Source organism: Aedes albopictus, chromosome 2, assembly GCF_035046485.1.
Source record: "Aedes albopictus strain Foshan chromosome 2, AalbF5, whole genome shotgun sequence".
Classification (NCBI taxonomy): Eukaryota; Metazoa; Arthropoda; class Insecta; order Diptera; family Culicidae; genus Aedes; species Aedes albopictus.
Genome location: NC_085137.1, coordinates 35,421,635 through 35,445,472, shown reverse-complemented (window position 1 = coordinate 35,445,472; position 23,838 = coordinate 35,421,635). Strand labels below are relative to the sequence as shown.

The following is a 23,838-nucleotide window of genomic DNA, read 5'->3' as shown; positions in this document are numbered from 1 at the left end:
TCCCTCTAGACCCGTATGTCCTGGGATCCAATATAGGTAGACTCGATTGCGTATGGATGAGTTTTTCAAAGCAGGAATGCATTTTTACACTAGCTTTGAGTTACAAGTGTAGTTATTAAGCGACTTAAGTGCCGCTTGGCTGTCAGAGAAAATACATAACATTTTGCAAACCTATACTTTCTCCTCAGGCATAATAACACGCATTCTAATATTGCATATATTTCCGCCTGAAATACTGTGGGCCACTGTCCTAAGTGGACAGAGATTTTTGTTCTAGGGCCATAGATTCCGGAGCCTGTCAGATTATTCATTTTCGAACCATCTGTGAAGAAATTTATAGAGCCTGTTGGAACGCTGGGTCCACCTCCTTCCCACTCCTGGCGGGAAGGAATGAACACATCGTAAAGTAAGTCATAATTAACTACCGTTTCCATCCAGTCACTACAAATTCCTATTGCGGGATTTATGGCAAATTCATTTAATATGCTGAGGTGACCCGTAAAGTCGCCCGACAGCAGTGTTTTTGTTCTCTTTAACCTTAGAGCACTTTTTTCCGCTTCCAGCTTTATGAATTGATCTAACCGGGGCAGGTGAAGCATTGCGTCTAGGGCCAAAGTGGGTGTACTACGAACTGCACCAGTGATCGCTATGCAAGCGGTGCGTTGGATTTTGTTGAGCTTCGCCCTTGCAGCAGCCTCATTAGTTTTAGGCCACCAAACAAGGGAAGCGTAAGTAGTCCTGGGACGAACAATGGTTTTATATATCCACATGATCATACTTGGTTTTAGGCCCCATCTTTTACCCAGGGTTTTTGAACAAACCCAAAGTGTATTGAGACCTTTCTGCACAACTGATTGGAGATGAGAGTTCCAATTCAGTTTTGCGTCGAGTATGACACCTAGATATTTTACTTCGCTTGAACAAACTAGTTGTGTATGATTCAAGAAAAGGGGTTTCAGTTGGACCTTCCTCCGTTTGGTGAAAGGGATAATGGAAGTTTTTGTAGGATTTATGCCTAGTTGTTCCTTATGACACCAGGAAAAAGTGTGGTTTAGGGCAGGTTGCATTCTTTCCACGATAACATTTTCGAATTTGCCTTGTACAATAATGACAACGTCATCAGTATATCCAACCACTTCGAAGCCTCTTCTCTCTAAGCTGTCTAGACCACCAGTGACCACAACAAAGGAGAAAGTACTCCGCCTTGCGGACACCCCCTTGTTGCTTTAACAGTAATGTATGAACCGCTAAGCTCAGAGGAGATTTTTCGATTAGCTAGCATAGCATGTACCCAGGAAACAATGCATGGGTCGAATTTTCTCCTCAACATTGCTGACCCTATAGACGAATAAGAAGCGTTATCGAATGCGCCCTCAATATCAAGAAATATTATTAGAGGACGAGATTTTGGGGTCAATGAATAGAGCAAAGAATTTTCAAAGGTGGACATCAAAGATGCGTATCACCAATTGGATATTTGTGGAATATCGAGTCCTGTTATAACGTTTATAACTTAAGCAGGTCTTCACTGGTGAACTAATATTTCACATAATACAAGAATTACAATAAAAATAAATTAAATATATTTATTTTGTTATTTGATTTTTATTATTATAATACTTTTATACATACAAAGGGCATATGTTTGGCGTGAGCTGTACTCCGGAGAAATTCCTAAAAATGGATAGAGACAGTATTAGCAGGTCTTGAAGGAGTTATGGTTCGTGCAGTTGAAAATTGAAATGGGAATCGATTTTTCTCCTAAACAGTGCATCGGACGTACGTTGTCGGGCAAAGTTCACTGGATAGAGGGTCGGATTTGCTGCCCAGCGTACTATGTCCGACGTTAGGTTTCACGTATGGATTTGGAGAGAAATTGATTGTCTCGTGTGGGGAATTTCGGGTTTCAACCGCGACGACAATATCGTGTACCTGGACGGTTTTTGTTGTTTTTGGATCAACCAAGAAGGAACATGATAAGAGGCTAGAGGCATTGATGAAGCGTATAGAAGTGTATGGAATACTGTAAAATCAGCAAAAATATTTATTCAGTGTTCAAGAGATAGAGTTTTTTTGGGCATAAGATAAGTGAAAAAGTCATCCCACAGAGAACAGGTTGACAGCTATCAAGAATTTTAGATTGATTGATTTGTCTTTATTTAAAAAACTTTCAGCCCTTGGCTGGTTCGTCTCTGTCAGAATTTTAGAGAACCAAAGACTGTAGGGGAATTAGGTAGCTTTCTCTGATTATCATAAAAGAGGTTGTCTCGGACACAAATCATTTGGGATTCTTTGATCGGAGAAACAACACCAAACTGATTTCCGATGCAAATTCATAGGGCTTAGGAGTAGTGCTACTGCAAGCAAATATTGAAGCTGGAAACAGGATAATCTCTTTAACGAGCAAGACGCTGACGGACTTGGAGCGGAAATTTGTTCCTACGGAACGTGAAGCCCTGGTGATTGTGTGGGGTGTGGAGAAGTTCAAATTATATATTCTCGAGTCATGGTTGATAACTGACTGCAAGGTGCTGAAATTCTTGTTGAAAGCGCGATCACGACCATGTCCCTGAATTGAACGTTTGGTAATGAGAATTCTGTCACACAACTACGAGATCAAATACGAACCTGGTGCAACAAACATGGAAGATGCTTTGTCCCGTTTGTTAATTTTGAAGGACGGAAATTCTACATCTTTACACGAGAGAGCGTGAGGTGGTCGGGAGGTGGTGGCAGCATTACGATGAGCACCTCAATGGCGACGTTGCAAACATCGTAGACGGCGTGTTTACATATAGGTACACTGTGGTGCATAATTGATCGGACAAACGCCGATTTTCATACAAAATGGCCAAGTTTGAGATGCTGTAACTATGGTTTGCTTTGGTGGATTGAGCTCAATTTTTGATACGGAACTACGAATATGCTGAATTTTGTGTAGGGTATCGCGCCACTTGGGCGGTGGCTTCTATATTCGTCTGTTTTCCACTATAACTCAGTCAATTTTGAACCAATTGACTTGAAATGTTGTACGCGGGTAGATACTATACCTATCTCACCACATTCCAAAAGTTGTGTCAATTGGTTCAAATTTGACTGAGTTAAAACAGTGGAAAACAGACGAATATACACCGTGTCCAATAAGTTCTCATACAAAATACAAATTTAGAAAATATAATTTTATTTCACATCTGTGTTTCATATTTTCAAAATGAGTGCATGTCATGTATTGAAGGGCCACATAATACTGATTAAATAAAGCATACGGTTTAGAATAATATTATTTTCTATTTGTTTTTATAAGCCTAGCAGTACACTTCCTTTTTCTGAAATCCGTTTGCTCCGGCACGCAAGAAAACCCGAGCAGACGAGAATAGCAACAGCATAATAAAATGTGTTATTTTGGAAAAATAACTGAGTAGCGGAAAGAGTTATTTTCATGTTATTTACATAACACATCCTGTTATAAACTTGTCTGTCATAAGCGGCAAAATAACAAATATTATAACAAAAAAATGTTCCTGGAAGACCTGTTTTATAACATGTTTTGTTAGTTTCAATAACAACTTAATAACAGCGAATTTTGAAAATATTTTAATAACAAATTTTGATATGAATACGTTATTGATAACAATCTGAAAACAAAATTTGCTTTTTTTCTGTTGCGGATAGGAACTCCTCCAAAGTCCCATATGCATTCAATTGGATACGCAACAATAGGATCTACTGTTAAATTTTTCATTCAAAATTGGGACGCTTTTTTGTCGCAAGCGATTTCTTATCGAAAACAGAGAGAAACAATAGTTCCCGTTTATTTTCCAAACAGCTTACGATGAAAAACTACCGTATTGTTTATAAGATTAATTTACATTATTACCTCATTGATAGTGGTTTCTGCTTTTAGTGGTATTGCGTGTACGTACACGCTGCATTACACGAACACTACCGGAGTTACTGGTTGAAAATAGTAAACAAAGATCAGCTGTTCCCAGCAAAATCAAATGGGCATATTTTCAACCAGTAGATTTGCATTAGTGTTAGTGACACCGCGCTGCGAAACCACTATTGACACATTTATCCTAGTTAATCTAAGTGGGCTCGATGCAGTGAAATCAATAAAAATAAAATGTTTAAAAATAATCAATGGAGTTCTTGATGACTTATTTTTTTTACATTTTTGTCGAAAATGTGTTGTTCATCGTTGAATTCCACCAGTTGATCCAGAATGTTTCAGAAAATGGCTAACACTCTATTACACTCTCTATTTTCGTATTCATACCTAACTGAAACTGGGACAAAAAAAAACAGGTATACTTTTCAAAGTGCTTATAAAACAAAAGGCTGATAAGTTGGCTCTGTAACGTAATGTCAGTAAGAAGATGAACTGATGACAAAATAATATTTTCTCTTACAGTTCCTCACGGAATGCTGTGAACAACGAAAATCTCGAATGGTGTAGTTTTGATTGCAAAGCTAGTTGTGTTGTAATATTAATGATCAAATATTTGTACTAGTCTCAATGACACAATAATAACTCAATGGTGTGCCTGAACGTTAACCAAGCGTATCCTTTGGAGTTTACCCTTCCACTAACAACACCCAAATTCCCGTGACACCTAGGCCTGAGAGATCGTAGAGTTGTCTACATTTTTCATAGGTGTCCAAAACTAACCATCCTTTCCCATTCCTCAGCAGTCGCAAGGACGTGGCCAGGACAGTGCTCGACCATTGGAGGATTGCGTCAGTCTTGTCTAAGAGTCAGAGATTAGTCCCAAATCTTTGTGCTTTGGTTCGGACGGGAAGGAGGCAACCCTCATAACAGCGGTCTAGGACTGTACCACCTACGAATTTGTGCGACTCGCTTAATGCTAATGCTAATGCTAATGCTAGTCTCAATGACACAATAATAACTGAACTTGTGCTACAACAAAACAAGTTATTGAAATGTAATTTAAAGAAAATATACCAAGAGCACGATCATAACAAAATAAGATTGCCCAACAGAACATGTTATGGAACGGTGATGACTAAATAAGTTAATAATAACAAACCGAGATATAAGAACAGGTTTTGTGATTCCATTGTTATTATTTTGATATTTTCCTCTGCTCGGGAAATGTCCGAAAAGTTGTTCATTCTACGGTAGATGAATAGAGTCCTTAAGGTTAAATTTTGTGTTTATAACCCAAGTATTGTACCGAATGGATATACTAAAGCTGAAACAATACAATTTTAGTGTTGATATGGTAAGAAATTTGCTAGTAAGCTTCACTTGAGCTGATTTCCTTGAAAATGTTCGTTATATTAAAGATAAACATCATAAAACGTAAATTTTGGACACAATTGACTACAATAGGGATACAAGTACGTTTTAGAAGTGAGAATGTTGTGAATCAACAAGATATGATACAGCCATGCTTCTTTAACACAACACATCTCATTAAAACAGGTAAATGGACATTTTTGTTGGATTCACGTTTTATTTTGTACAAAATAAAATGGCTTCGTACTCCACAAATCCAGAGTCTCATATTTTTTCTCTTTTGGCCATAGTTACTACTAGCAATGGTGAGGACAGGAACCTAATTTGTTTCAACTTTAAAATAATGCTCGTTAAAATGTGACGAAATACCAAAGAAATGGCGTGCGTGCCAGCTGAAATGGACTTACGACACATAAGCGATCAGCAGAGAAGGATGAAGGACAGTTAATTCCAAAACATATGCTGCATTTGATCAGTGTTAGTTTGCCTTTGAATAAATATATTTACTTTGATAATCCTAATTACAGATGTGAAATTAATTCAATTTGATTTTGTATGAGAACTTATTGGACACGGTGTAGAAGCCACCGCCCAAGTGGCGCGATTCCCTATACAAAGTATAAAATGTTTTCGTTCACAGGTCTGGGCGTGGCAAGGCGTTGAAAATATTGCACTTTTTTATAATTTGTATACACAAAATTCAGCATATCCGTAGCAAAAATTGAGCTCAATCCACCAAAGCAAACTATAGTTACAGCATCTCAAACTTGGCCATTTTGAATGAAAGTCGGCGTTTGTCCGATCAATTATGCACCACAGTGTATGTCTCCTAGATATATATCTAGGAGTACATGCGCAGGACGAAAGCCTTAAGGTCCCCAACCTCCAAGAGATTGAGGAGGAGGATGGCCGTGCCTCTGGAGCCGACCTACTGATCACCGATTGCAAGAGAGTTCGTGGGGCAATATCAGGCTGAATTCATCGGTGAACGCGCTAGGTGTTGCAGAAATGCCACGAATACAACGTGCCCACTCATCATTTGTTCATCGATTTCAAATCGGCGTATGATACAATCGATCGAGAACAGCTTTGGCAGATTATGCACGAATACGGATTCCGGGACTGATGCGACGATGGATCGAGTCACTCGATCTCGATGCGAAGTTCGAGTATCAGGGACACTCTCGAATCTCGCAGAGGGTCACGGCAAGGCAATGGTCTTTCGTGCTTGCTGTTTAACATTGTCTTAGAGGGTGTACTAATGAGAGTGGGGATAAATACGAGTGGAACGATTTTCACGAAGTCCGTTCAGCTGCTTGGTTTCGCTGATATTATATCTCGCAAATTTGAGACGATGGCGGAAACGTACATCCGTCTAAAGAGTGAAGCCAGGCGAATCGGATTAGTCATTAATGTGTCGAAGACAATGTACATGATGGCAAAGGGCTCCAGGGAGAAATCACCACGCCCGCCACCCTGAATTTCTATCGACGATGACGAAATCGAGGCGGTTGAAGAATTCGTGTACTCGGGCTCCCTGGTGACCGCCGACAACGACAACAGCAGAGAAATCCAGAGACGCATTGTGGCAGGAAATCGAGCTTACTTTGGACTCCGCAGAACAAATCTACGATCGAACAAATTTAGCCGTCAAACAAAGATAACTATGGGCACGAAGCATGGACTCTACGTGCAGAGGACCAACGCGCCCTTGAAGTTTTCGAACGGAAGGTGTTGCGTACCATCTACGGCGGAGTGCAGATGGAAGACGGGACTTGGAGAAGGTAAATGAACCACGAGCTGCATCAGCTGCTAGGAGAACCAAAATCGGGAGGCTACGGTGTCACGAGTCACGTCATCAGGATGTCGGATAGCAACTCGTCTAAAACGGTTCTCGAGGTGGGTGGGTCGATCAAGTTGAGGACGATTTTTGGATCCTTCGCAGAGTTCAGAATTGGAGACACACAGTCATGGACCAAGTAGACTGGAGACGACTCCTACGTACAGCAGAGAACCCTCAGGCCTTAGTCTGATCGGTAAAGTAAGGTAAGAAAGAAAAGGGAGCAGGCGAGCATAAGCTTGACGATAAACTCGACCAAGACGAAGAACATGATTTCCGATAGATATAGAGGCTGGTCTTCTGGTGTAGTAGCCGAGGTACTGATTTATGGGGATGTGTTTGAAGTTATTAAAGAATTTGCTTATCTTTTCAAACATGTGGCATTGACTTTTCTGGTGAAGTAAAAACAGATATTGCAACTGCGAATGGTGCCTCATACGGATTGTGTAGCCAGCTTAGGTCCCGAAATGTATAAGTTACTGATTCTTCCTATGAAAACATTTAAATTAAAGTTTCTTGGTTTTAATTCTGTTTTAGGGGTCTAATAGAATTTACAAGTTTATGTCTCGTCCTCCTTTCCACTACTCTATTTAAGAAGTGCACCCAGCCGACCACGACCAGTCGCAAACGTTCCGGTTCCGGTTGAAGTGCAATCCCGCAGGGCAGTCAAATTCGCAAATGACGTTCGATCGCTCCTTACAGGTGTAATATTTGGTGCAATCCCGGTGTGGATAATGGACGGCCGTTTTGTGCGCCACTTTGCTGACGCAACGCCGATCTACATGGCAGTTGAAATCCCGACATCCCGGACCGCAGTCTACGTTGCCTCCGGATGAGTGTGAGACTGTGGACGGCGCCTGGGTTGGCTGGGCATAGGGAAGACCTAAAGAAATTATGAAAGAAAGAGAAAGGAAGGGTATTCTTGTTATCAGTTGAATCACTGGGACTGCTTACTTACATCTACAAGTATGGTTTGGCTTGCAGTCCCTCAAATCAAAAGGAAACAGAGGTTATCTATTTTCCGACGTTTCGGCGCAATGTACATACATTGCGCCGAAACGTCGGAAAATAGATAACCTCTGTTTCCTTTTGATTTGAGGGACTGCAAGCCAAACCATATTTGATAGAAAACTTTACAGTCGATAAATCAAGATTACATCTACAAGTGTAACTAGAATTATGTTTAATTCTATGGAAATCTACCATATACTTACGTAATCCAGTTTTCTCCAAAATCCACGACAGATAGGCACCCACATTGGTGAAAGCACCATAACTATCGGAGCTACAGAGGTTCGATCCATCGTCCCGTTGCGCCGCAAACGAAACAATACCTCCCAAGTACCAAGCACTACCAACCTTGAAGAACAGTCCACCACCACTATCGCCATTGCACACGCTGGTGCCGTTGGTATATCCCGCGCACAGCATCGTTCTATCCAGCGTTTGCCCGAAGACATCCGGATTGCTGTTGATACAAGTGCTAGAACTCACAACGGGCATTACAGCGCTTTTCAGCTTCGACGTTAGCTTGTACCCTTCGGTCATGCCCCAGCCAACGACTGTTCCGTAGGTACCGGTAAGGCTGGAAAATGTTCCGAGGCAAGCCGGTTGAACATAGCTGTTGAGATTCGCGGACTGCTTTAGCTTGAGAATGGCAATATCGTTTTTCGTACCGTCACTTGTGAAATCACCGGGTTTATAAATCGTACGAATGTCACACTCCTGTTGCGTGCTCAAGTCGTTCAAATCATAGATTCCTAGTCGAACAACGATACGTTCCGGCGGTAGTTCGCTTCCCGTTTCGGCATTGATGATACAGTGTGCTGCTGTTAGCACAAATTCCGTGCCGATGAGCGTTCCACCGCAGACGTACTTCATGGTTTGACCTTTCTTGGTGAATAAGGCGGCATGCCACGGCCAAGCACCTGGTTTGGTATCGGTTCCACCGATGATCATGTAGTTTCTGACAGCTTTCTTTTCTCCGCATTGTGTTGGGGTTTGCTGGGCAGTGGTTCTACTACTTAGAAGAATTATTAGGATCACAGCACTTATGTTGGCAAGCATAATTTCTACACGTTGACTCTTAGAAGTTTCAAGGAGAAATGTACGCGTCCCTAGAATTAACATTTCTTTCGTCAAACTCCAGCTGATGACTGAATCTCTCTGAATGAACTGCAATCATTGGCACCCATAATGTAGTGTTTGAGATTGTCTCAATTTGCGAATGCTCAGAGAGATAACGTGGTCACAGACAAGCCGACGCCGCACTCTGCATAACATGCATTGCCTCTTCTCCTTTGCCGACCTTCTTGCCATCCGATTTTTGCTCATGCTACATCCGTCAAATGACCTGAGAACTGTCACACATTTTAAAGGTGAAATCTCGTGGAATAATAAAGATTTTTGGTTCAAGTGTCCCCAAAGAGCGGTAACTATCACGTTGACGTTAGTAGTAATTGCAGATTATATAAAACAAAACAATTATGTACGCTTGTTGTTGGTTACGCACACGATGTTTATGTGTACAGAAAACATTCTTGGAAATTCCACATCGCACCGTTTGTATTACAACACTTACCGTGATAAGTAGACCAGCTGTGGATTTACCAGAATGGTTCTCGTTACTGATAACCTTTTGGCATCTGGTTGTGCAGTTGACTGAATGGTATTTGAACTATATTTACATTCTTTCCCATATTATTATTATGCGGATCACTGCGTTTTTCTATCATTTGGAATGTTGGGAGAATCTCGCTCAGATACGAATAATTCAAGCCTATTTGGGTCTACGCACAGAATTGCACCAACTTTGAGATGTCACATGATGGGGTACTTTTAAAGTTGAAACATGACCATTTCAACCGGGAACTCCAGGGTATCCGGAACTTGTTTCATGGCCAAATGCATCAACCCCAGCTCTACTGGGTACAAAAACGCAAAACTTTGAGGTGTCACATGAAAAAGTTCTTTTCGATTGGAAAAGTGACCATTTATACTGAAGACTCCAAGGTCCCATGGCCGGCTGGCCAGAATTGATCAAAATACATTTTAACCATTCTACTGAATTACGCATGAATTGTATGAACTTTGAGGTGTCGCATGACGGAATTCTTTTTGAATCGAAAAATAACCGCTTCTACCGAAGACTCCTAGGTCCCCAGAACCTGTTTCGTTGCCATCGGATAACCCAAGGCTTGTTGCCGTCCTTCTCCTGCTCATGTTACGTCTGTCAAAATAACCTGAGAGTTGTCAGTCATTTTGAGGTTGGGTTCGTTGGTGTAATACATAATAACTTAGATGTGATCTTTGGCACTGGGAAGTGACCGCGAGCACCGGGGCATACGAATTGCTCAAGCGGAATAAGCCTTGGCGTGGCAGGAGCCCAGCAGTGAGCTCTGCTGGACCTCTTCAGAAATTTCATACATCCGGAAGCAACTCTGTACAAGCAGTAAGTTCCTGGTTACGGCGTACTTGTCTTGCTTTGTAATAGCTAACTGAGACAGTACACGCTAAGGTAACTACGTACAAGAAGTGAACTGGTAGCAACGGCATTCTATCCTCTTAGTAAGTTCGGGTGACAATGATTTGAAACGGCGCGGCGGATGAACTAATGTCGGCGCTGTCTTCCATCTCATAAAACCGTGGCGTAACCTTAAAGTACGTTACTGAACTGTACCCAGCTTAGGCAACTAACTGGGTGGATGTAGGTTCAGATGACCCACCCGGATCATTGGCGAATACTTCATTGGCAGTGAGGAATAGCGGCTCTAAAGGGAACTCAATAGAAATGACGAGGCAGAGGAAACGGCGTTGAACTCGTTCGCGCGAGGTGGATTGGCGAGATCGCCATAACGATGGGATGGTGTATCCACCAGCGAGCAAGCTGCAGGAGGTTCAACACGAGGAAGCCGAGGAGGCGCAGATGACCGGAAAAGAACCTCACGCGTGTGCTGAACCGCAACAGAAGCGGGCTACCAAAGATGTAGGTAGTTGCAAAACAGCTGGACTAGCTGAAACAGGGCCTGCTCTGCAAGTCGATAGCTTTGCCCAAGAAGGAGTACGATCTCCTGGTCGATGACCAGGGCAGCAGGGACGGCAGTCCAGGGGCCTGCTGAATCCTCCCGCTTGCGAGTCAGCTACGTAGCCACCGGCTAAGAATAGGACTAGTAACACCAATTCAAGGTGTCAAACGACCCAGGTCAAGGAATGAGTGATTGAGGGGATGAAAATGATGCTCGATCGTTGGCGGAGCCTGTGAGGTGTTTAGGCACTCCCCAGCGGTATTTTGTCCCTTACCGCGATAATGCAGGGCTCTGGCGTCGTGGACCTCTTTTCCCGGGCAACTCGTGTGATCAAGTATGAGTTTTAAATCAAATAAAAAATCTAGTAGTGTTACTAGTGGCGAGGCTAATCCCTTGGCTAGAAGCGAGATGGAGGTGGCTGTGCAGCAGTTTGGCTCCATCATTGACTTTGCGTCCTCGAAGTCCATCATAAGCAAGAACTTCAAGCAGATCCGGTTACGATTTTGAAAGTCAATGAACGAAGCCAAACAAGATCATGGGGTACTCGGAACCTAAAGGGTGTAGCAGATTCGTCTGCTTTTGATACGCACTCGCAGAAGCGGGTGAAGCAGCCGTCAGGAGTAAAGTGCAAGGCTAGGCGGTTACTTACTACCCCCGAAGGCCGGCAGTAATGCCGGTAAGTCGGACCCCAGCCAGGCGTCCCGGGAAGCTGGGAAGAGTGGGCCTGAAAAGGCTGGCCCGACCGTTGTTAGGGCCTCAGAAACCACGGAGAGTAGGGTGAATCAAGGGGAGGACCCTCCTTGTACGAAAGTCGAGCGGAAGAGAAAGAAGAGAAAACCGCAGGTCGAGGAGAACAGGGACGCCAAACCAAGATGACGTGTGAGAGTAAGTGCCAAGCGCGAGAAGGGCGACGCGCTCGCCATCAAGACCGAACAGTCTGAGTACTCGAACGTCTTGAAAGCGATGCGAAGCGACGCCAAGCTCGTGCGTGAATCTGGAACCAGGACACAAGTCATGAGATTGCAAAGGCCGCGACAGGAGCAAATTGTGTAGGAGATGCGGCACCGAAGGTCTTAAGACACAAGGCTACACGAGTACACCCTTTTGTCTGATTTGTTCCAGGAAATCCGTGAACAACAGCCATTCAAGTGGTTCAAGGTGCCCAGCCTTCAATAAGCCGCAGTGACCAAAGCACAGTACAGGTAACGCAGCTGAACCTGAACCACTGTGACGCATCTCAGCAATTGCTTTGTCAGTCGGTTTCTGAGTGGGGGACGCATATCGCCATCATAGCGGACCCATAACCAGTACCCGCCGGCTACGGCAACTGAGTCGTGGATGGGTGGGTCCAGCAAAGTGGCGGCTATATGGACGACGGGTAAATACCCCGTCCAGGAGTTGGTGTCTACTACCTATGAGGGATTCGTGGTCGCCAAGGTAAACGGGGTCTTCTTCTGTTGCTGTTATGCACCTCCGCGGGGGTCGATCGAGCAGTTCACGAAGTTGCTGGACTGTATGACGACCGTGCTGACAGGGCGAAGGCCGGTGGTAATAGTGGGTGACTTCACAGGGCCGTGAAATGGGGAAGTGGTTTCACAAACCCGCGGGGTCAGATCCTGTTTGAGACATTGGCCATACTAGATGTCGACCAGGATAATGTCGGTACCAAGAGTACCTTTAATCGGAACAATACGGAGTCGATTATTGGCGTTACTTTTTGTAGTCCTGGCCTATCGAATAGTTCGAACTGGAGAGTAGACGATAGCTACACTCACACCGATCACCTGGCGGTTCGCTACAGTATCGACTTCAACAACAGCAGGCAGCGGGTAGAGGAAGCGGCGGCAAGGCCAAGCCCTCGTAGGTGGAAGACATCATACTTCGACGAAGGGGTATTTAGGGAGGCGCTCCGCCATGAGTGAAACTTACTTGGTTTAGACGGCGACGAGCTGGTAGCAGTGCTCTCACGTGTGTGTGATGCGGTCATGCTTAGGCGAGTCCACCCTAGAAATTGGAGGCCACCGGCTAACTGGTGGACCAACGCGATTGCGGAATTGCGCCGCGCCTGCCTACGGGCTAGGCGGTGGATGCAGCAAGCACGATCAGAGGAAAAGCGAAACGAACGGCGGGTGGTGTTCGCCGCTGCAAAAGCCGCGCTGAAGATCGAGATAAGAGCGAGCAAAAAGGCCTGCTTTGAGGGTCTCTGTCAGAGTGCCATTGCAAACCCGTGGGGTGACGCCTACAAGATCGTTATGGCCAAGACGAGAGGTGTAATGGCTCCTACAGAGCAATCTCCAGAGATGTTGGAGGGGATCATCGAGGCGCTTTTTCCGCGTTATTATCCTAGTCCTTGGCCTCCTTTCGTAGGACAACCGGGGACTGGGGCTGGCGATGAGGAGATGGTCACCGATGTGGAACTTGCAGGTCTAGCGAAGTCCCTTAGCGTAGGTAAGGCCCCAGGTCCGGACGGAGTTCCGAACCTGGCCTTAAAAGTAGCTAATGCAGAGGCTCCCGAGATGTTCTGGTCTGCTATGCAGAAATGCTTGGACGAGGGAGTTTTCCCAGAAGCTTGGAAGAGGCAGAGCCTGGTACTATTGCCAAAGGTTGAGGTTCACCGAGGGCGAAAATGCAGTACGGCTTCCGGTAGGGGAGGTCCACTGTAGACGCTATCTTGTCGGTTACAAAAACGAGCCTTAGAAGAGGGGAATTCGTAATAAGGATGTAAGGAATGCGTTTAATATCACCAGCTGGTCTGCTATTGCCAATGCGCTCTTGTGTCTGGGGATACCGGGGTACCTGTAAAAGATTCTCGAAAGTTACTTTCAGAATCGAGTACTAGTTTACGACACGGAGGTGGGTCGGAAGTGCTTTCACATAACCTCAGAAGTCCCGGAAGGCTCCATCCTGGGTCCGGTGTTATGGAATGTCATGTACGACGAGGTGATGAGATTAGAGTACCCAGTGGAAGTGGAGATTGTCGGATTTGCCGACGACACTACGCTCGAAGTCTACGGTGAAACGATCGAGGAGGTAAAGTTGACTACCGACCACTCGATCAAGATTGTGGAGGCGTAGATGCGGTCCAGGAAACTGGAGCTGGCTCACCACAAGACAGAGGTGACGGTTGTTAACAACCGGAAGTCGGAGCAGCAGGCGGAGAACAGTGTAGGTGAGTACACTATCATGTAAAAGCGCTCCGACCGACGATAAGCTTGCCTTCGGTAGCCACGTCGACTATGCCTGTAAAAGAGCCTCCACAGCTATTGCGGCACTGTCCCGAATGATGTCCAATAGCTCTGCGGTGTACGCCAGTAATCGCAAGCTTCTGGCTAGTGTTGCTATGTCAATGCTTAGGTGTGGTGGCCTGGCGTGGGGCACCGCGCTAAGTACTGAATGCTACCGACGGAAGCTGAAAAGTACTTACAGGCTTAAGTGCCTGAGGGTTGCGAGCGCGTACCGTACCGTGTCACACGACGCTCTCTGCGTCATTACTGGTATGGTGCCTATCGGCATCCTGACCAGTGAGGACATGGAGTGCTTCGAAATGCGCGGCACAAGAGGCATACGCAGGACTACCAGGATGGCCTCTATGGTCAAATGGCAGCGCGCGTGGGACAGTTCCACCAAAGGAAGGTGGACCCATAGGTTGATGCCGAGGGTAGATAGTTGGATTAATAGGCGCCATGGGGAAGTTACATTCCACCTGACACAGGTCCTTTCAGGTCATGGTTGCTTCCGACAGTATCTACACCATTTTGGGCATGCGGATTCTCCCGAATGCCCAGTGTGCAATGGTTTAGAGAAAACAGCGGAACACGTTTTGTTCGTGTGCCCACGTTCTCGCACAATGCGTGACCGCATGCTTGCCACATGTGGGGAGGACACAACTCCGGACAATTTGGACCAGAGGATGTGTAGGGATGAGTTTGGCTGGAACGCCTTTTCAATGTCTATCAGCCTTATCGTCTGGGAGCTACAGAGGAGGTGGTGCGTGGTCTCAATGAATGGCTAGTTCAGATGCGCTACAAGAGGTGGTCCAGGGCTTCGGAGTCGGCTTCGTAGGTCATACCGGTGCCCTGCGGTCGAGATAGACCCTTACAGCGATTAAGTGGCCGTGGAGAGGAAGTCCCGGTAGCGGTGCTGTCGTGGCGTCGGTCTACTGGGTTGATTTCGAGCCCGCGGTTGGAAAGGGGTCCCCGGTAAGGGTCGGGGCCTTATTCCTTCCTTCGCTCTCCCTCAGGTAAATGATGAATAGGCTAGTATTCATGGCGATGGCACAAATTTCCCAAATGGAGGAGAACGAGCCTCTTGAACCGACCAACTGATACCTTATAAGGGTTGGGGCAGATGAAACCCTGCTGTCTGCAGCCTTCGGGTGCATCTGATAGGGCCTGAAGGGTAACGATACCCTTCCTTTGCGGGCAGGTCAGATCGGGTTGCACGTGGGCATCAGTTTTTTTATGTCTGCCGAGCAGTTGGGCGCGGGGGGCCCGCCTTCCGAGGGCAAAGGGAGTGGTGAGGACCACTCGGGAAACTGGCTAAGCGTCAGCATGCTACCGTGATGGACTCTCCAAAGCAAGTCATCGATGTTCGTTGCTGCAGGCTACGCAGCTAACCTTGAGGGTGCGATGTGCACTAGTCCCTCTCTGAAGCAATGCCTTCTTGGAGGTTCCGGAGAGACGAAGGGTTTGGCGACCATAGGAATGTCTTTTAGTGGGTCGAGGCTCGAGAAGAGGTCCTGGCTATTACTATTGTTGTAGAAGGCGGCTTTAACCCCAAACTACCCTAACCTTCCTGTTAGGATGTCTGTTGAGCAGATTTTTCCCCCTATGGTTAAGAAAAAAAAAAGACATTTGCACAGTTCGTCGAACTGTGTCGATTGATATGCGAAACGTGATAATCTGAGCTTTCTATCAAATAATGATTTTTGGAGTGAAATGATAGCCTTTCGGTACAACTTAGTTGTACGAGAAAGGCAAAAAACAAGCGAAAACAAACATTTCAGTACTAATCGTTCAGCAATTGGTGAATCACCCTAATTAAATTATTACCTAGTTAGTGAAGATAAGCTTCGGTATTGGAATGTTTTGTCGGTTTGTCTTCGTCTAGTTCGGCTTGTTGGGACTAAGCTACAGCGCAGGCTCTTGGAATATATATTATTATCACTAAATCAGTGCAGATCAGTTGAAATTTAGCACGCGGAAAGAGTGCATCCTGACAAAGTGCACAGTCCAGTTGTATGATCAAACTAGGCGGAAAGAATGTTTCGCAAATCAATTTGTGTTATCACATTAGTTTTTCTAAGTGCCAGGAGCACTTTTCAACAAAACAAACAACAATGTGGAGTGAAGAATAGTGCCTGGAGCAACGCAAATATCGGCGGAAACGTCGCCAAATCGGAAGCTTGGCCTTGGCATGTCGCCTTATACTACAAAAATGGCCCGTCCGTGGAATACATCTGCGGAGGAACACTCATCAGCCCTCATTTCGTAATTACTGCGGCGAACTGCTTGATTAATAAGCAAAGAAGATACGAGCTTCCGCCAGGAAACATCGCTGTACGACTTGGAATCTACGATTTGAACGACTTGAGCACACAACAGCAGCGCGACATTCTTAGGATTCATAAAACCGGTGATGCCGTAAATGATATTGCTGTGCTTGAGTTGTATACGCCTGCAGAGCTTAACAGTTATGTACATCCAGCATGCTTGGGCTTGGCTCATAACCTTAATGGACTCCACGGAACAGCCATCGGATGGGCCATGACGGAGAACAATGAGTTTATGACGACGGTGCAAAGTGCTAGCATTCCGGTTGTGAGCTCTACTAGTTGCGTCGGAAATAACCCTAACACTGCTGCTCGGCAACCTTTGGATAGCAAAGTCCTTTGCGTCGGTTGCAGCCACGGCAACAGTGTGTGTGCTGGAGACAGAGGTGGTGGCGTATTCTTTGAACTAAGCGGTGCCTGGCACTTGGGAGGCGTTGTTTCGCCCGGAGTGCAACATCAAGGTGCAACGAACCAACAGCAATCGAATACCTATGCTGCCTTCACTAACATTGCCGCACATCTACCTTGGGTATTGGAGAAGACTAAGTTGAGTAAGAGCGATGTAGTTCTATGACATCCCCCCACATTGCTAAACATTTTTCCACCTATTTTAGACCCAAAAGCTGTGCAGCCCCCTCAACCCGTTTCGCCCGTTTCGCCCGTTCAGCCCACTCTACCACCACCGCCGGGCAGTGCCGATTGTGGCCCTGCCTGTCGGAATTACAACTGCCATGTCGATGGCCAACGATGCAATGCCAATGTCGCGCACGTAACGGCCGTTCACCTCGCCCATCGAGATTGTAAAAAGTTCTACACCTGCAAGGAGCGATCGAATGTCATCTGCGAATTCGACTGCCCCGCCGGGTTGCACTTCAACCGGAACAAAAACGTTTGCGACTGGCCGTGGTCGGCGGGATGCGATCCTTCGAGCAGTGGGAAATAGAGTATAATGCAAATACCCGTGTAAGATATATTCGTAATTATTTGACATAAAATAAAACGAGAAGAAGTTGTAGTGGCAAACTAACATAATAAAATTAGCTTAATAATGATGACGATCAATTCCCCTGGATTGTCTCCGCTGATTTTTCCATGAAGTCCTTTAGGGATTCAACCGGGAATTCCTACAGGAATTGCAACGGGGATATAGCCAGAAATGCCTCCGGGATTCTATCTAGGGATTGATTCAGGAATTCTACCGAAGATTCCTCCGAAAAATTCCTCCTGGAATTACTTCGGATATCCCTCCAGGAATTCTTTCGTGAATTCCTCCAGTAAGTCCTTCGAGGATTCCTATGGGAATTTCTCCAGAGATTCCTCCAAAAAAATCCTTCGGAGGATTCCCCCGGGAATTCATCCGGGGATTCCTCCAAGAATTCCTCTGAGGATGCCACCATGAATTTTTCGAGGGGTTGCTTAAGGAATTCAACCAGAGATTCTTCCAGGAACTCCTCCAGAGAACCCTCCAGGAGTTCCTGCAGATATTTCTTCAGTTCTTCAGAGATTCCTGCAGAAATTTCACCAGAGGTGCATTCAGTAATTCTTTTAGAGATTCCTCCAGGAATTCTTCCGGGGGTTCCTCCCGGATTATCTCTCCTCATTCTTTCAGGCATTCCCCCAACAATTCCTCTGAGTATTCCGTCGGGGATTTGCCTCCGCTGAATTTTTTCATGAAGTCCTCCTGGGATTCCTCCAGGAATTATTCCAGGAATTCCTAAAAGAATTGCTCCGAAGATTCAACCAAGAATTCCTATCTCTCTAGGGATTTATTCACCAACTCTACCGAAGATTCCTAAAGGAATTCCTCCGGAGATTTCTCCAGGGGATTGCTCCAGGACATCCTCTAAGAATTCCTACGGGGATTCAGCCAGAAATTCTTCCAGGAGTTCTTTCGAAGATTATCTCCGGAGATTCCTCCAAAAATCTCCTCCGGGGATTCTTCCAAAAATTCCTTCAGGGATTCCTCCAGGAATTACTACGGATATTCCACCAGCATTCTTTTCGTGGATTCCTCCTGGAATTCCTTCGAGGATTCCTCCAGGAATTCCTCCAAAGATTCCTCCAGAAATTCCTATGGGGATTGCTGCAGGAATTCTTCTGAGGATTTCTCCAGGAACTCCTTCGAAGATTCCTACCGGGTTATTTCCACTGATTTTTCCATGAAGTCCTCCAGGGACTCCCCCAGGAATTCCTCTTAGAATTTCTCCGGTGATTTATCCAGGAATTCCTCCGGGAATCTCTGTACGGATTGATTCAGGAACTGCACCGGAGATTCCTCCATGAATTGCTCCGGAGATTCCTCCAGGAATTCCTCTGAGGATGCCACCATGAATTTCTCTAGGGATTGCTTTAGGAATTCTACCAGAGATTGTTCCAGAAATTCATCCAGAGAATCCTCTAGGAGTTCCCCCAGATATTCCTTAAGAGATTCCTCAAGCACTTTCTTCAGGAATTCCTCCGGAGATTTCTCCAGGAATTTCTCCGGAGATTTCTCCAGGAATTTCTCCGGAGATTTCTCCAGGAATTTCTCCGGAGATTTCCCCAGGAATTTCTCCGGAGATTTCTCCAGGAATTTCTCCGGAGATTCCTGCAGGAATTTCTCCGGAGATTCCTCCAGGAATTTCTCCGGAGATTCCTCCAGGAATTCCTCCGGAGATTCCTCCAGGAATTTCTCCGGAGGTTCCTCCAGAAATTTCTCCGGAGATTTCTCCAGGAATTCCTCCGGGGATTCCTCGAGGAATTCTTCCGGGGATTCCTTCTGGAATTCTTCCGGGGATTCCTCCCGGATTATCCCCAGCATTCCCCAAGCGATTCCTCTGAGAATTCCTTTGGGGATTTCCCCCGAATAATCTCCGCTGATTTTTTCAAGAAGTCCTCCAGGGATTCACCCAGGAATTTCTCTGGGGATTCCACCAAGAATGTCTTTGGCGATTTCTTCAGAATTTCCTCCAATAATCTCCGAAAGAATGCCTGGAGAAATTCGCGGAGGAATTCCTGGATGAGTCTCCGGAAGAATTTCTGAAGGATTCTCCGAGAAATTGCTGGAGGAATTCCTGGAGAAATCCTAGGAGGAACTCCATGAAAACTATTTGAAATACTGGAGGAATTTCTAGGAAACTCTTGGAAAAATCTTCAAAAAACTTCTGAAGTAATACCTCAGAAGGAACTCTTGGAGTATGGCTCGAGAAACTGCTGGAAGAACTCCTGGAGAATCAGCGAGAAACTGCTGGAAGAAGTATTGTGGAAATCGTGGAGGAATTCCGAAAAACTCCTGCAGGGATCCTCGAAAATCTCCGGGAGGAATTCCCAGATAACACTCGAAAACTCGAAAAACTGCTTCAAGAATTCCAGGGGAACTCCTGAAGTGAGCTACGGGGAGCTCCTGGAAGAATTCACAAAAAACTATCGAGAAACTCCTAGAAGAATTTCCAAGCATTTCCTGGAGGTATTATCGAAGACTTTTCCGAAGAATTTCCGTGGAAATCCAGCAGGTATTCCCTGGAAGCCTATCGATGAATTGCCGGGAAAGTCCTGGAGGAATTCCTGGAGAAGTTTCGAAGAACCTCCTGGAGGAAATGTCTGGAAACTCTTAGAGGAAATCCATAGAAGCTGCTCAAGAAATTTCGGAGTAACTTTTGAGGTAATTTCCGACAATTTCCTGAAGAATCTTCCAAGGATATGAAGAAACTACTGGAAGATTTTTGGATATCCCAGCGTAATCCTGTTCCTCCAAGTTTCCCGGGAAACTTCGGTAGGTAATTCTTGGGAACTCCTGCAGGAATTTCCGGGGAGCTCTTGTAGGAATTCCCAGGGAACTTCTAAAGGAATTCCCGGGTGAATCCTGGAGGAAATGCCGGGGAACTCTTGGAAGAATTCTCGTGAACTTCTGGGGAACAAACTCCTCCAGGAAGGTGCTCTTTAAGGAATTCCCGAGAACTAGCCAGCTTGTTCCCAGAGTCCCCAGATTTCTTTAGAAATTAACAGTTTCTCTTGAACGCTCAGCTTCGTTTAAGAAATTGAGTATGTTCTTCGAATTACTAGTTTATTTTTAATAGCGTTCCGGCTTTGCGGAATCTCGGATGATACCCAGAATCCTACAGAATCATATTTTTTTAGGAGTTTTGGAAATTCTTTCCGTATAGTTTTTCTTAATATTTCGTGGATAACCTAGCTCGTGAACTATGTAGTTTGTTCTTAAAATCTTTTGATTTTTACTGATTTTTGTTGATTTTTTACTTAATTTTGAAGACTTTTCTGAAGAAGAATCTATTGAGAAATGTTCTGAAGAAGTACTAGAGATATCTTTTAACAGATGTTCATGAAAGATTTTATGACGGAATTCCTGAAGGAGTTCATGAACGTATTTCTCAAGAAATTTTTGGAGAGATTTCTGAGAAAAAAACCTGGACAAACCTCTGTAATACCTGAAATACCTGAATGAATGTCTCTAAAGAGACCTTTAAAAGAATTCCTGAAAAACCGCTTAAGGAATTTTGGAAAGAGCTCCTGTAGTAGTTTCTAAATGAAACCCTGGGGAAATGTCTGAAGAGATGAGGTTTGGCGGAGCAAGTCGCCATTATCGTGTGGTTCCGCATTATGCTAAGTAAATCTACTGTAGTTTGCTCAGATGGCGGGGAATGGATTGATCCAGTGAGTCCTTGGAGTTCTTGGAAAAAATCTAGAGGATCTCTGAAATAATTTATGAAAATATATATAAAGATATCTTTAGAAGAATTGTTGACCGAAACTCTTGATTTTATAAAGAAAAATTTGAAAAAACAAATCCTAATGAATCGTTCGGGGACTTTCATTAACAATACCATAAAAAAAATTTTGGAGGAATTTTTAAAGAATTTTTCAGCAGAAATTGTTTAAACAATGCTGATTTTCTTGAAGATTCGATGCTGAAATTTCTTATAATTCTATGGAAGGAGAGTCCCAATAAAAATTACTGAAAGAATCCATGGAAGAGTTTTTGAGAAAATTGGTAGAAAGTTTAGAGAAACCTTGGATTAATTTCCGGGTGAATATCTAGAGGAATTTCTGAGGGAACTCCTCCTTTCCCTTCTAAACAAACCCATGATGGTTTTTTTTAAGCATGGAGAAAATTTCCTGAAAGAATCGTTGGAAACATTTTCGAATGAATCCGTAGAAGACTTTCTGCTACTAATCCCTGGACGATTTTCCACAGGCATCCATGGAACAATTTCAGAAAGAAAGCTTAACGAGTTCCTAAAAGTTCAACCCAGAAAAAAATCTGAAAGAATCCTTGGACGATCTTCTGAATGAATCCCCCATGGAAACCCTGAACCAATCCGTGAAAGATTTCACTAAAGAATTAGTGACTTAATTTCTGAAGAAATGCCTGTAGGATTTTCTGACACAAATCCTGAGTGAAATTTTCTGGAGGAATGTAATGTCGGCTTAGAACTAACAGAATAAAACTCTGTAGCAATTTTTGCAAAAAAAAAAATGGGGGAAGTTCTGAAGCAATAATTGAAGATTTTTCAAAAGAATCCTTGGAAAAAATGTAAAGAAATCCCTAAAGAAAGTTTTCGAACTATTCTTGAAATAAACTTCCGAAAGAATCCCAAAAAATACCTGTTAGAAACTATTGAAGATTTTCTAAAAAAAAATAAAACTAAAGGTGATTCCTATGAAATTAATGGTATGCTTTCTAATGAAATCCTAGGATAAATTTCTTCATGAATCTTAAAAGAATTTCCAAAGAAATCATTGGAGATATAAAATAGGGATCATTTGTGGATTTTCTGGAAAACACTGGAAAATTTTTTAAAGCTATCCAGGGAAGACTTTTTTCAAAGAGTCCTTGGAGCAATTCCTGAAAAAATCGTAAAGGAATGTCTGACGGAAAAATATTTGAAAAAAATCCATTGAATATTTAATGGAGAATTTTCTGAGCGAATTCGTGAAAATTTTTTGAAAAAGTCTGTGAAGGTGTTTCGTAAGGAATTATTTTACAAATTTTGAGAAGATTCTTAAAATTCTTAAAATTCTGAACAAACTTCTGAAAGGCTGAAAACAATATTTTCTTAAAAAAGAAACTGCTGGATTAATTTCGGAAGGAGTGCATAGAAAATTTCTGAATGAAATGCTTGCAGTAGTTTCTGTAGAAGGATTTCTTATGGAATTTCCAGAGTAATTTCTAAGGGAAACTTAAGAAAATATTTCTGGTGGAGTTCTCAGTGAAATTTCCAAATTAATTCCAAGAAGCATTTTAAAGTAATTACTACAAAAGTTTTTGGAGTAATTTCTAAAGGAGTTCGCGACAGATGTTCCGAAAGAACCCCTATAATTCTGACGAATTCCGTGGAAAATTTCTGAAGAATTCAATGAAATAATTTATAAAGAAAGAAATGGATTTTCTGAAGGAATATTTTGAGAAATTTCTGGAGAAATTTCTGAATAAAAAACTATGAAAGAATTTGTGGATGAATTCTAAGACAATTTCCATGGAAAAAAGAAATGATCAAGTACCAAAATTTGGAGAGCAAACGAGAAATTTCCAACATACTTGTTGAAAGTCACCTTTTTAGCTCTCTCGTGACTTTGGTATGTGTAGGATCGATATGTAGCTTGTTTGATAAGCTTTTAGATAAAACTGCAAGCTAAAGTCCGCCGCGCTGGTTCTTGCTCGTTCTATCGCGGCCTTTGATTTAAGAACCGAGATTTTTTTAAGAAAGCTCTAGGTTTTTGAGAATGATTGTAACTTTTGGATTTATTTACCTTCCTATTACATCACGTTGGGAATAGCACGCTGACAAGGAGGGTTAAACGTTTAGTCTGCTCGCAATTGTGGTGTTTTCCGAAATGGATTTTATTTTTTCCTGTTTTCATGTTTGAGAATTCATTCTGAGAGATCATCCAGATATGCTTCAAAATTTAAGGACATATGAATTGATGAGACGACCCAAGGCTTGCCAGCATATCGGCTTGTTTGTTTCCTTCAATTCCGCAATGTCCCCAAAATGAACCCAAAACAGCTTTACCTACCTTATTACGGCAGGTTTATTGTTGATGTGATTGGATGCTCTCCCAAACATGTTTTGAACAGCATATAGAGCTGATTGACTTAGGACCCATATATGTAGGAGCCACACCACGCCCTCACAGTGTGTATTTAGCATATCCAGCTGAG

At 43.8% G+C, this 23,838-nt stretch overlaps 2 protein-coding genes across 2 annotated transcripts; one reads left to right on the top strand and one right to left on the bottom strand.

The window, feature by feature from the left end:
• Nucleotides 1-7,317: 7,317 nt before the first annotated feature.
• LOC109621364 (elastase-1-like) lies at nt 7,318-9,356 on the bottom strand. The gene is made up of 2 exons (XM_020075398.3): nt 8,318-9,356; nt 7,318-7,986 (listed from the first exon to the last, which is right to left on the bottom strand). Exons 1-2 carry the CDS (start codon nt 9,231-9,233, stop codon nt 7,694-7,696), a joined length of 1,209 nt encoding a protein of 402 aa, XP_019930957.3. The 5' UTR covers nt 9,234-9,356; the 3' UTR covers nt 7,318-7,693.
• Nucleotides 9,357-16,329: 6,973 nt separating this feature from the next.
• LOC109621360 (chymotrypsinogen B) lies at nt 16,330-17,719 on the top strand. Its single transcript, XM_062854799.1, has one exon. It carries the CDS (start codon nt 16,390-16,392, stop codon nt 17,251-17,253), a length of 864 nt encoding a protein of 287 aa, XP_062710783.1. The 5' UTR covers nt 16,330-16,389; the 3' UTR covers nt 17,254-17,719.
• Nucleotides 17,720-23,838: the final 6,119 nt, after the last annotated feature.